Source organism: Aquila chrysaetos, chromosome 1, assembly GCF_900496995.4.
Source record: "Aquila chrysaetos chrysaetos chromosome 1, bAquChr1.4, whole genome shotgun sequence".
Lineage (NCBI taxonomy): Eukaryota > Metazoa > Chordata > Aves > Accipitriformes > Accipitridae > Aquila > Aquila chrysaetos.
The window spans coordinates 43,069,899-43,083,002 of record NC_044004.1 but is presented as its reverse complement, the minus strand read 5'-3'; the positions used below and the strand labels follow the sequence as shown (position 1 = coordinate 43,083,002).

Below are 13,104 nucleotides of genomic sequence, written 5' to 3'. Positions count from 1 at the left end.
TTGCTCATAGGTGCCACAGTTAATTTTCATGTACCTAGGAGGCTCAGATTCTGAGACACTTTGGCAACAGTGTCTGTAAATGAAATGTGAAGAATTAAGTTTGACTTCTGTGTTTCATTTTCCCCTCAACTGGAGAATCCAAACCTGTATGTTTCCAGGAAACACTGAATGACACTTTAAAGATATGCATATAAGCATCACATGTCAAATAATTCCAAATAGTGGACTCGGTTTCTCTCTTTGGAGTGATTGTCCTTATCTCCAGAGGATCTTCCTGAGTCCCAACGATTTCCTGACTTTAAGAGCATGCAGAAGAGAAAACAGACTTAACTGTTTGCCTCTGTGCTGACCAAGACAAGCTAGGGGCTTTGTGCCCAAACTGCATGGCAGCCCTGGCAATATCTATGGGATGAGAAGATATGAAAGCAGTTATTCAGACGCTCTCAGTGCAGCAAGGCTCTAACTAGGACTAGCCCCGCTGTTTAGTCTGATGATCAGAGAACAGTGCTGCCATCTGCCCCTCTCTACTCAGGAAAGATAAGTGTAGAAAAGAGCACTTGGATGGGCAATTCTCCAACCTCCGGGCTGCTCACTTCCTAAAACTAATCCAGCTCACCTCAAAGCAGCCATCCTTCATCCAAAAAACCCTGCTCTCTGAAAAGATTCTGACTTGGTGATGTGAAAAGAAATGCGAAGAAACTGATCTAGTGCACCTGACCCAAGAATTCACTGCTTATTTTCTGAGATGAGCTTTTCTGTCTACTAGCAAAGAGGCACCTGACAGGAATTGAGACATAACAGATGCACACTTTTCCTTCATGCACTAAGTAACAAGGTGTATGTATGAACAGGGCTGACCAGGTGATATTTCATCTTTAATTACTGAGACACATTCTTGCCCACACTAGGATGTGCAGTGATTTAAAGGAGAAGGAAAAAAAAAAAAAAAAAGGAAACTCTTACACCAAAGGAGGCTAAGCAATACCGTAATATTAACCTAGACTTTATGCTCTTAATTCATTTAGCAGATTTAGTCATAAATACCACAAGAGTGTCTGTAATCCAGATACTTCAACAGAACATTTTATTTCTTATTGTTTACTTTATGTTCCCTATGTTTGACACAGTCAAGGACAAATTGGACACAAGAGGGAAGAAAAATATATGTTTTCTTTTTCTTGGAAGTACTACACTAAGATCAGAAGCGAGAGAACGTTTGAATAAAGGACAGTGATGGAGCCAAAGAAAAGACCAAGGAAGGTGCTAAGCATACCACAAGGAGAAGGCCAAATGCACTGCAAGGGGAAGTCCACCAAAAGAAAGACAAACAATTGAACATAACAAGTTTCCAGTTTTATTATCACAGCTGCAGTTTCAGGCTTGCTGTTTTCCACAGTTTCTATCTATGCACTAAACACAGGGGTAAGAAGAGGAAGTACCATGTGAAAAAACATTTCACTCAGGTAAAGGAGAGGAGAGGAGAAGGATTTTGAGCTGACCCCATCCCAATCAGCCCCTTCAGCTCTTCCTACCATACAGGATGTCTATTAAGCCACCAAACAAGAGGTACCCCTTGCAGAAAGCCAGACACTATGCATACAGAAACACAGCAATAGCACTACCAACTGACTTTTCTAACCAGACCCTGGACCACCTATGTAAAGCAATTTTACGGGTATCTGATTTCTGTGGTAATAAGACAAAAATTCAAAGATTTTAATTCTCTTAAAAAACAAACAAACAAACCCAACCTGCTCCCCTTCACAAGCCCATCAAAAGTAAGGGCTTTAGACTTCCTTTTTGTGCAGAAGTTTAAATTTTCTGAACGATCAAAGCTTTTTGAGTAGAGCAGTAACCTGTAACTCACTGGCCAAAATAAAGTGGAGAAAAAAAGACACCATTTTATTTCAGGTAGGTGGTTTTAAACAAATCTACAGAAACGGAGGAATATTACTTTGGAAAGTGAAGGGAAATAAAGACAGCCCTCTCTTTCACCTGAAAACAAAGCAATCATACAACAGTATCTTCCACTAATACACAAAAAAAATGTGTTTCAGAAACAAAATAAAAAGGCATTTAAGTATCACACTTAAATACTGTGGATTTGTTTTTTAGTTTATAAATCAACTTACTTCAAAACCCAATTATTTTCTAAATAAAGGGATTACACCAGTTTTACAGCTATTTTATCAAGCAGATCAATGTTAGCTGGCAGGTTAAAGATTGCTATCATGGTTCAAAGTATGGAATTAAATATTTCTGTACTACCAACAGCATTCATATTAGATATTCTCTTTTTATTCTTTTCAAAACACACTCAAATCTACACACCAATGTGCCAGTGAGATGCAGATTACTTACTCTAGCTGAAGAACGGAACATCAGCTTCCGCAGATTTTTTTCAGTGTCTGGCTTTTCCTCACTGAGGTACTTATGTGATTCCCTATTAAACATCCAAACAAAATGAAGTCCTTTTAACAATGTAACACCAGGCACTGGACCATCTTTGGTACAGGAAATGGATTATGAACAACTCTCCAGTAATGTGGAAGTCAATGATTTAAAGAGTGAACAGCAGTATCTACTGACCTCAACTGAGACTGTAGACCCATTGTAAAACACCCTATAGATACATCCAAAATAAAAAGCCAATCTCTACCCTAGAGAGTATACAGTTTAAATAGCAAGTCAAACAAAGGAAGTACTATCAGTCATATCTGCAGATGGGAAACAGAGGCACAAAGAGCTTTGAATGACTCTGTGCAAGGTTATAAAGGATGTCTGTGGCAGAGCCAGGAACTGAGCCCGGAAGCTCTCAATCCTAGCCCCTTTGGATACGGAGACAATTCTTCCTTTTGCTTATCCTCCATCTCTTTACTTAATTACTTATCTCTGAGAGGAAACATATTAACAACATGAGAGACAGTCTATTTTCCTTTTATATTTATAATCTCCATTACATTTTCTCTAGCTTAACATAGCATACAGAAGCGTTACAGAGAAGTAATTAAAATTGTACAACCAATTGTAAATGTAAAAGCACAATCTGGTATTTCAGAAAGCATTAGAGGAAACAAAAGCACACATACATGATTTAGAGAGGCTTCCCAAAATGTTTTCTAATGATCACAGTGGAATATGAATAGCCACCTATCTCCACATTCACAAATCAAGGTATTTCACATGTCAAAGTTGCACCTCTACACTCCTTACATTTTTATACGATGGAATACATGCAGGAATGCATAATTAAAACTACACAGACAACAATAAGATACGCTTTTGTTTGTTTGTTTTAATAGGAGGGAAAGCAGATTTTGTACAAATTTGTACACAAACATCAAAAATGAGGTATCATCACGTAATGATTCTCCAGCCTACCATCACAAATACCAATCATTCAACTAACTGCATTAGCCACTGTTTCTTGCATATCTCTACAACCGCTTTTTCCCCCACGGTGGCATACTTTACAATCTGATCTATTATCACAACGTGAGCCTCTTCTAAGGGTACCTGACCACCAGGTGTTTACTGACATGACATTTCTGTGTACTGTTTTATTCTGATAACTCTTGTTCAGAGACGATTTAAACATCTGTTCCAATCTACATCTGCTGCCATTCTTGGCAATCCCCAAATTTATTGCCAATCCTGTAATAAAGTTACTGATATATGAATGCAGATTTTCAGTACTGTTGTTGTTTTCTAATCTAGGAAGTTTCCCTTGACAACTAAGTTCTCCCAGGATCTCAGTAGGCCAACAAGTGCCGTGGCTACAACAGCAGCACTTGTTTCAGCTCCTGTCAGGTTTTTGAATCCTGCTAAGTAGTCAAACTGTGCGAACTGCCACCCTGAGCTCTCTTCTCCAGGGTGGTTAGGATAAAAGAAAACCGATTGCTAGCATCATGCATTGAGTCCAACAGAGAAGCCTGACCTGCTTAAGTCCTCACAGACGAGAAGGTGGCCCGTCATCCCTACTGCCCCAAGTTGTGTGCTGAGTTGAAAGACCACGGTGGGGGGGAAAGAACCTGGCTCCATTTATTTTCCTTTTTGGCATTAAAGCTGCTTCAGCAGTTCCCAGGCAAGCCTAGTGGAACACAAATGACCACTGCTGCAGCAGTATGGATGTGGGAATTTAAAATTTTACTGTTGCTTTCCTGTGATACGCAAGCATGAGAATGGATCTGTGGGTTTACACTACAATGCAACACAGCTGAGCATTAGCAGAAACTCACAGACCCACCTCCAGTTTAAAGGTTTTTCTGTCCTCTTCAGTTTAAAAGAATTTATGACAAACATCTCAGATGTTGGCGGTTCTCAATAAAAAACCCAAAGTTTTAGGAATGCACAGAGCAAGAATTTATTGATGCAGCTAGAAGGCCCCCTTTACACACCTAAACGAGCATCTTCTCATAGCCTGTAATGTTCCTTTACCCTCTCATTTCGAGAAGACTTCAGCACAAGTGATATCACTAGAGGCCTCTAACTGCTTTCCAGAAAAAAACCAAGAAAAAAGGGAAAAGCTTTAGGACTTACCCATTGTCTGCACTGTAACATTTCTTGATAAGATGTCCCACTGACATACAGCATAATACACTCAAATTACACCATCAATACTTAGCATAAGCATCAACTCTATTAGGCATGGCCAACTCTTGTGCTATTCATGCTTTTCTTTTGAAAAGGGAGATCATCTGAATCCTTTGTTTATCTCTTCCTGCCTACACGTGGTCCAGAGAACAGCTGAAAACATAATTAAAAAATATTTTCAACAGTGATGAGATTTCAGACTATCTAGACAACTCCACTCTAGGTTCTGCTGAGAAGACAGCCCTAACTTCAGAAACTTGGACTATAAAGAAACTAACAGGAGAATTGGTATGTCTTAGGCACATACAAATTCAAGGGAAAAGTTAAATGTGTATCACCTTAAGTCTATCCTCTAGTAGAGAAATCAGAACAGCTCTCCAACATCTATCAACTTAAGCACACAGCTACATTTAAGACTCCTGCAGTAAGCACATCCTTGTAAAACTACTATAAGAAACTTAAGATAATACCTGTTTGACATATTTTGTGAAAATGACAAGATGAATAACATGAGCATAAGTTTGAAAGTAAGTACCCTACAATTTTCATATGCTCTTTTGAAGCAAACAAGGCTCATGTGATCATGCAGTCCCTCAACAGCCCTCAGTAACTTGCTCCTGCTGACCAGTCCCAAGCAGATTTGACAGCAGGCTGCGGTTCGTAAAGCTCTTCCAAGCTGTCAACCTAGCTGAAGGTTTTCACTTAAAAACAAAACCAAAAACACAAAACCCAACAAAACAGCAAAAGCATTAAATTAGCATCCATACCAGAGAGGAAGCTGCAGCATGAACATAACTACTATTTGTTCTCCCAGGCGAGCTGGCTGCTTAGAACAGAAGAGCTGGGCAGCCAGCAAACAGTTTTCCATCAGGTACAGCAGTATGCTGCCTTTGTCCAACTGGTACCCGCAGAAAGGCGCAGAAGGCTTTATGCGTCAAATAGCAGGGAATAGAAAGAGGTTAAGAACTTGCAGGGAGAAATTGCAGCTGTTACAGCAGTGAAATATTACAGAGGTTACAGAAAGAAACAGGGTTATTGCAGTGGGGGAGATACAAGGCACAAGATTTGTTAATCCCCACCACCCACCCAGGTTCATTAGTTTTAAGACTCAAGGAACCATTTGTTTGTTTATTGCCATGTGTCACCACATACATACAGAGAATGCAATATACATAGTACTGTGCAATAACAGGGCTGGCAGCTCCTTAGTCATTGATACAGTTCAGGAAATCATGCTGCAGTACATGCTGTATTAACCTTTTCTGAAAATTATGGCATGCTCTGAAAGGGCATTTATGAGCTTAGTATTACTTCAGGGTATAAGCAGAATGTTTATGACTTGACAGCCTTCATCCACGTTCACTTCATTTAACATAACAGCAACTTTCATTTACTAGCTCCCCTTCAGCAAAATTAGTTCAGGAAATCTGACTCTGCCACTCATCTAGAAACAGATTTTCCTCTCTAATTCCCAGAGAGGAACTGTATTTGCTACCATCTTTATGTTACAGTTAGCAAAACTAAATCGGGCATTTGCTTCAACCCTGTCCATTAAATTGGCATTTTGCTTTCTGGATTTTTTAAAAAAACAAACAAACAAAAGAACCAAACCAAAAAAACCCCACTTTTCACACAGAAAAAGGAAAAAAACCCCACTTTTCACACAGAAAAAGGAAAAGTTCTTCTTATCTTCCCCTTCTTATCCCTCAGAGTCAGCTTGGGTTCTTAATAGTACTGCCTTCCTAGTAAAAAAGGCTCTGGACAAAGTGGACAAAAGATGAGAAGATGACCTCTCCCTGTCTCCCAAAGGAAAGAAGACACAAGAACGCCTGTGAAACCCCAGAAACAAAGATGTATTCAGACTCACTGTAAAATGTTGAAATATATCACTAATATACACTGAGTATCAGTTAATTGCATGAGGAATGCACATGGTCACAATTTTAATGGCACACAGTACAGCACAACTAATAAATTGAACCAACATTCCACATGTTATCACTTTCTACTCTGTGCAACATCTGGAAATGCAAATGTTGCACAACAGGGTATTATAGAACATTTTAAAAAGAGAGAATATTCCATATTCAAGTTTTTTTTTTCTAATAGGGCTTTAAGAAACTCTGAAGCACAGTCATTCACATATGCAGTACACTGCTGCACCAGAAGCCTTTTTGGACGAGTAGCAGTCTCTGAAAATACACAGTTATTTACAAAGGTTGACAAGAAAATATATAAACAAGTTATATGGGTATTTTGCTTTGTTTTAAGTTGAAAAGCTTTTGCAAATGCAAGGTATCATGGTAAACACCTTAAGGTTCTGGAGACCACCAGACTGGTTTTGATACTGCTGAAGCTTCTTTGCAGTATTTTTTTTTTTTTTTTTTTTAAGGTCTACCTTCTGAAAGAAAAAAAAAAAAACAAACCAAAACAAACCACAACACATCATCTTCTCTCCTCCCTTACCAATTAATCTATATACAGAACAAAACTAATTAACAGGAAGTGGCATGATAATTATTATTTTTATATTCTAAAGTAAAGAACCTAATGGGAGTCTCTGCCAAGCAGAGAAAAAAATACAATCTAATGGAAGAACACCTGTGTTTTAAATCTCCTTGCAATCTTAAAAGGTATATCTAAGATGTTTTAGATAGATTCCAGTTACGTAAGTACAGCTGAGGACAAATCAGTGTAAGGCTTCCTTCATCAGGTAAGGAAAATAAATCATTCAGCTATACTTTAAAATAAAGACTAGTCCTGCCAAATACACATTTAAGCCCTCTCCTTAGATCTCCTTGAGACATTTCTTAAAAATAAAATAGACTTCACAACAAGGAAACCATGTAAACCATTCAGAAACTCCACTTCAAACACAGGAACTCTGAATACGGAAGCATCACAAAGTGGGCAGCAAGACCTTTCAGAGAAGCTGTTCTGCCTTGTCATTAGAAAAAACAGAGCAAGGTCAGATATCTCATAAAACTATATTTCCCGATACAGGCTCTAGAATGGATAGTCATAAATAAGACTACTGAGTCTTGATTATAAAGGTATGACAGAGTCTACAAGTTGCATAGATCCTGGGAAGGAACAGGAGTACAGGCAATGTCTTCCCATCACAGTACACAGATTTTCCGCATCACTTGGAAAAAATACTTTGAGGAAAAACTAATTAAAGAAGGGGTGAGGACTGACAGTACAAATAACTTATCAGACCACAGTAATTCAAAGATTTCTTTTTAAAGGAAGAGAAGTAAAAATGTAGCTCCTTAGAAGCCAAAGGCAAAACCTTCATCGACTTCAACAAGAACATAACTTCCCTGCTCATGTTTAACGTTCATTGTATCTAACTCAAAGGAAATTTACTGATAGCCAGAATCATTACAGAAAGCGCAAGAACCAAAATAAAATCTCTAATCTTGCAGTTGACAAACCAAGAACAATTTCAAGTGCTCTTCACAAGATGTTTATCCTTAACAATTACTTAAGCTTTCCACATAAATTATCTTGTTCTTCCTTTTTAATACGACAGTTAAGGTATTGAGATGCTTTTCTGCTCCTTACCTCAACAACTGAGATTTTTAATAAGGAAGTATTAGTACTGGTATTTACATAACAGTAAACCAATACTGATAAGAACACCGATGTGTTTTGCTAGAAAACTACAACAATTCTCAAAAATGCTTTGTTTTGCCGTATTTACCATCTGACTGCCCTTATCCTGAAGCAGAGGCCATCAACCATTTTGAAATGGTGCAGGAAAAATACCGTCATCACATAGTACTTACCCTAACAGGAGGGCTTCGTGCTTGCACCCTTTGCTGCTGTCCAACTTGAGAGCTCTGCAGGTCCTTTGATCCGCAATTAGCTACAGTGTTGATCGGGACCCTTAAAGCATTTGTGCTACCAGTCCCACCACCAGCGCCCGGTTTTCGAGGCCTTTGTTTGATGCCATCCAGTAGTCTGACAAGCAGAATATTACTGGGAAGTTCATCAACACTGCAGTCCACTAAAGTCCTGCACTCTGGGCATCGAAGCTCGTTTCGAGAGCTCACAATGCCCAGCAGACAGCGTTTACAAAACGTGTGTTGGCAAGGCAAGACTTTCGCAGAAGCATCAAGGCGTTCTAAGCAAACAGGACACTCCAACAGATCCAGCAAAGCTGATTCATCCATTTTCTTTGTATTACTTAACCAAAAAACAAATCTTTGCAGAATTTGTGTGTTTTGAGCGCTCCAAGGATATCATGTTACATCCATTCCTCTTCTGACTGTGCTCTGAAATTTTTTGAGGGAAAAAGGCATTAATAAGCTGGAAAGAGAGTCAGTAAGACTATGTTATATGAAAATGCTCATACAAAGAGCAAAATAAAAGATCTCTAGATTAACTCAGTAGGTATTTTCAATAAATGAAGGAAACATCAAAATAGCAACAAATAATAATAGCAATCTACATTAATATATCTATTTACGTGAACTATTATAAACAAATGCTAACAGCAACGGTTTTTAAATTCAAGTCCCCATAAATTTTAATCTTGAGTGATTCTATCTTCTTAAATTTTTCCAGAATGATGAGCTATCCCCGGTACAGCTTTATAACAAAGCTCGCTTTTCATAGTTCTTGCTTAATACACCTGTATCTCTGAACATTTATTTGAAACCAGCTTTTTTTACAACAAGACGGCGGCGAAGGTAACTACAGCTGGGTCCAAAACAACAGAGCGTACACCAGTAGGGCGTAGCAAAGGGAATTACATTTATGCCGAGACCAAGCCAACAGTGGACTACATATCTACCGTTTCTATGAAAAGTAACGGCAGCACGTTACACACCCCAGTCTTGAAAACGGGCTCTAGCTCACCGGGTTTTAAGCTTACTGCAGGAACTGACAAGAGGGTTCATTGCAGTGCCACCTTTAAGAAGCGCTTCAAAAAACTATCGCGAAGTGATTTACAGCAGGAAGTGCTACTGCCATATCGTTAGGACAACACGAGCGCTGCGTATGCAGCCGCAGAGGCAAGCCTTCAGCCAGCTTGAGTGTAGGCAGCGAGGGGCTGGAAAAAGGGAAGGAGGGGGGGAAAAAAAAAAAAAAAAAATCCCACCACCGAAGAAGCCCCCTAAAAGATATCATTCTGCGGGAAGTCGCACCAGGCTGCTCCCCAGGAGAGAAAATGGCTTGTTGAGCTCGGCAGTCCCCACCGCTACGCGCCCGCGTACTTGGCGCGGCAAGGCAGCCCCAGCCCGGGGCCGGGCCGCTGCCCCTGCGCTTCCCGCGGCGGGGGGCCCGGCGGCGGGCCCGGCCGGCCGCGCAGCCCCGTCCCACCCGCCGGGGGGTGCCGGGGCCAGGCTCCGGGCGAAGTTGAGCGCCTCCACCCAGCCCCCGCCGCCGGCCTGCGGAAGCGGCTCCCGCGGCTCCCCGGGCGCCGCACGCGTGCCCAGGCGCTCGTCCCCGCACCTACCTGCTTTCGGGCTCCGCGTCCACCCCGCCTCCTTTATTTATTTATATTGCCCCACTCCTCCCTTTAAAAGCGATTCGCAGGCAGGCAGACCCCGCGGCGGGCGGTACGCGCCCCTCCGGGGAGAGGGGTGAGCGGCGACGGCAGCCCCAAGAGGCGCATCCCGCGGCCGGCGGGAGGAGGCGGGCCGGCGGGCGGGGGGCAGGCCCGGGGCGGAGGGCTGTCACCCCGCCCCGCGGCGGGGAGGGTGAAGGCGGGGGGGGGGGGGGGGAGGGTCGGGCCTGCGGCCCCTGCCGCGCCGAGCCGAGCCGCCCCTCAGGGGGCGCGGGAGGGTCCCCGGGGAGGCCGAGCACCGCCCCCCTCCCCGTCCCTCGCCCGACTCTCACCGTGTGGCGCCGCAGCGGGCCGGAGGGGCTGCGCCGCCCCCGCTTTGTTCCCGTGAGGAGGAGCCGCCGCCGGCCCCACCGGTGCCGCTCCCGCCGCGGCAGCGCCGAGGCTCCCGTCCCCTCCCCGCCCCGCCGCGCAGGGCTGACGCGAGGGGCGGCACCGCCCCGCCCGGCACCGCCCCGCCGAGGGGGCCGCCCTCCCCGCGGCCCCCGGCCCGGCCCGGCCCGGGCCGCCTCCCCTCGGCGGCAGCGCCTCCCCTCACGGGAGGGGGCGGGGCGGGGCCGGGCCGTGGCCGCCGCCCCCTCTTCCCCCCTTTCCCCCCCGCCAGGTGCCGCGGGGTGACGGGTGGGGCTTTCCCGGGACGGGGGATCCGCTGCCGCCCCGCGGGGTGGGCGCTCCCCGCCCGGTTTGTGAGCTGGGGGGGCCCGGCCCGGCCAGGCAGGCAGGCACCTGGGGCTGGCGCCGACAGGGTGGGAGCCGGCGGTGGGGAAAGCGGGCGGGTGGTCGGAGGGTTCCTCCCGCTCTCTGTGGTAAATCAGGCGCGGAGCTGCCGGCCCAGGGCTGCGAGGCCCTGCGGAAGAAGGAGCCGGGGTGCCCGGAGCCCGCGGCGGCCCGGCCGAGGAAACGTTCCTCAGGCGTATCGGGCTTGTGTGGGGCGGAGGGGCCCTCCCTCTCCCGGCGGGGGCTCCCGGGCCTCTTCCCCCGGCCGTACGGCCTCTGCTCCCGGCGCGAAGGGCGCAGCGTCTCGGTGGTGGGAAGGGGTGAGGAGGCCGGGGCGGGGGGCAGTCGCGGCGCTTCCCGCCTCTGGGCGGTGGTCGGACGCCGCGGTGGTGGGGGCGGGCGGGGCGGGGGTCAGGTGGGTGCCCTGTTGCATCAGGTGCTGCCCTCGGGGGCAGCGGTGCTCTCGCGCAGCCTCGCAGGTCGCTCTGTGGCGAGGTCGAGTGCGGCGTAACGCGTTAACCTCGGGTGTGCGTGGCCCTGTCAGGGCGGCACAGTTGCTTGTTGGCGTTGCTCGGTTAAATTACCAAGTGAGGAGGTCAGAAACTGCCCCCGAAGTGGTGCGGTGTCGCTCGTGACACGGGCACCTGCGTTCAGGAGACGAAGCGCTTGCGTTGTGAGAGACTTCTCTACGAGGCTGTGGGAATGAAGGAGGAAGCAAACCCTAAGGTAGAGGCAAATTACCATTAAAAAAAAAATTTAAAATGAATTTTAAAAAATTCCTTTTTTTTAAATCAGATGAGGCACCTTGTCTATGGATGGTGAAAAAAATCTAGAGAAACGTGTACCTTTCAGTTAAACACCTCATCAGCTGCAACTCAAAAAGGAAGCAATCCTGAAAGCTTCCTTCTTGTGTGTAGTTCTGAGCTATCCAAGTTTCTTGTCATTCTTAGACAATTTTGTGTGCATATAAAAGGGTTTTTGATTTTTGTTGGGGTTTTTTTTTGGTTTTTTCATGGGTTGTGTAGGTTTGTGTAAGTTGATACCATGACAGGCTTTTCTGTCTTGCTTTCTGGATTTGTTAGCTTGGTTGTTTCCTACGGTGTTCTCTGTTCTGTGGTTATTAGGATTTCCAAATAAGTGCTCACACTGAATGCATCTCTGTTGGTTTTATTTTTTTTTTAGTAGTAGTAGTAGTAGTAGTAGAAATATTGGAAGCCCTAAATATCTACAGTTCATTAAGAAACAAAGTTTCCTCCCCCATGAATTCTGGAGTTTAGGAAAACTGATACAGATGGGGTTCTGGTCTGTGTCTGCGCTTTCCAGGGAGTATCGTAATATAAATAGAAGAGAAGGGTATAAACATTTGATACTTGAGAATATTCCCATGTCTCATAGGATTCCTCTATCTTGCCATGTCAGCACTGCCGCTACAGAAAGAAGGGTAATGAGGACGTTTCAAATAGGGACTTGTTGAATCTAAACAAAAGTTCATCTCACAATTGAATTTCCCTTTTGGCCATAGCTTAGCTTTTCCAAAAGATCTCATCAAGGTTGCATGGTAATAATTTGCCAGCCTTTCCGGTATAGTTTTGTAAGCAACGCAGTTATTGTTGTCTAAACTTAGTTTGCTGTCTAAGGAATGTAAAATATCTATTAAAACAGTAGAGGAATCTACAATACAGGTGGTGCACCAGGGAAGCAAGATGAAAGTTCAGGGAAGCAGGATAAAAAGATTAGCCCTTTATCAGGGCTGGTCTTTGATAATGTTTTATGTAAAGTCTGCAAGATACTAAATATATTGTGGGATACTAGCCAAAGCAGTAAACATTCTGAAGAGTATCAGATAAATATGTTACTTCCTGAGCAGCAGCAGTAGTTAATTTTCAAACAAATATAATCTGTGTAAAAAAACTGTGGGTGTGCGTGCTGGTGTACACCACTGCCCTCTTACGGATGAAGTGTTTGTCTCGGAGCGGTTGCAATTGTCTGATGCCAGGACTGAAAGCAACAGAATTGCTGTTACACTGAAGCATTTATTCATTCTCATTTCCAGCCACAAGCAGGGAACTGTACACTTTGCACATTTTTACACGAGGAGACCTCCCTTCTTGAAACCATTCCGTTCTTATGTACAGTTCGTTAGTTCCTTGCACAACTTTTACTAAGTAATTGATGCAAAGGAGAGATTGCACAGGGCAGAGAACCATTAAAAACACAGACTT

At 44.2% G+C, this 13,104-nt stretch overlaps 1 protein-coding gene across 2 annotated transcripts in view; it reads right to left on the bottom strand.

Moving 5' to 3' along the window:
* SH3RF1 (SH3 domain containing ring finger 1) overlaps window positions 1–10,569 on the bottom strand; it is a 91,043-nt gene extending 80,474 nt beyond the window's left edge. Inside the window, exons 1-2 of one of the 2 annotated variants that reach the window (XM_030023163.2) lie at window positions 10,441–10,569; window positions 8,385–8,873 (exon numbers count right to left, since the gene is read on the bottom strand). In XM_030023163.2, coding sequence (XP_029879023.1) covers window positions 8,385–8,771 — 387 coding nt within the window. In that variant the 5' untranslated portion in view covers window positions 8,772–8,873; window positions 10,441–10,569. Of the gene's footprint in view, window positions 1–8,384; window positions 8,874–10,057; window positions 10,218–10,440 lie in introns of those variants that run through there. The other variant, XM_030023171.2, reaches the window with a different exon arrangement.
* Window positions 10,570–13,104: the final 2,535 nt, after the last annotated feature.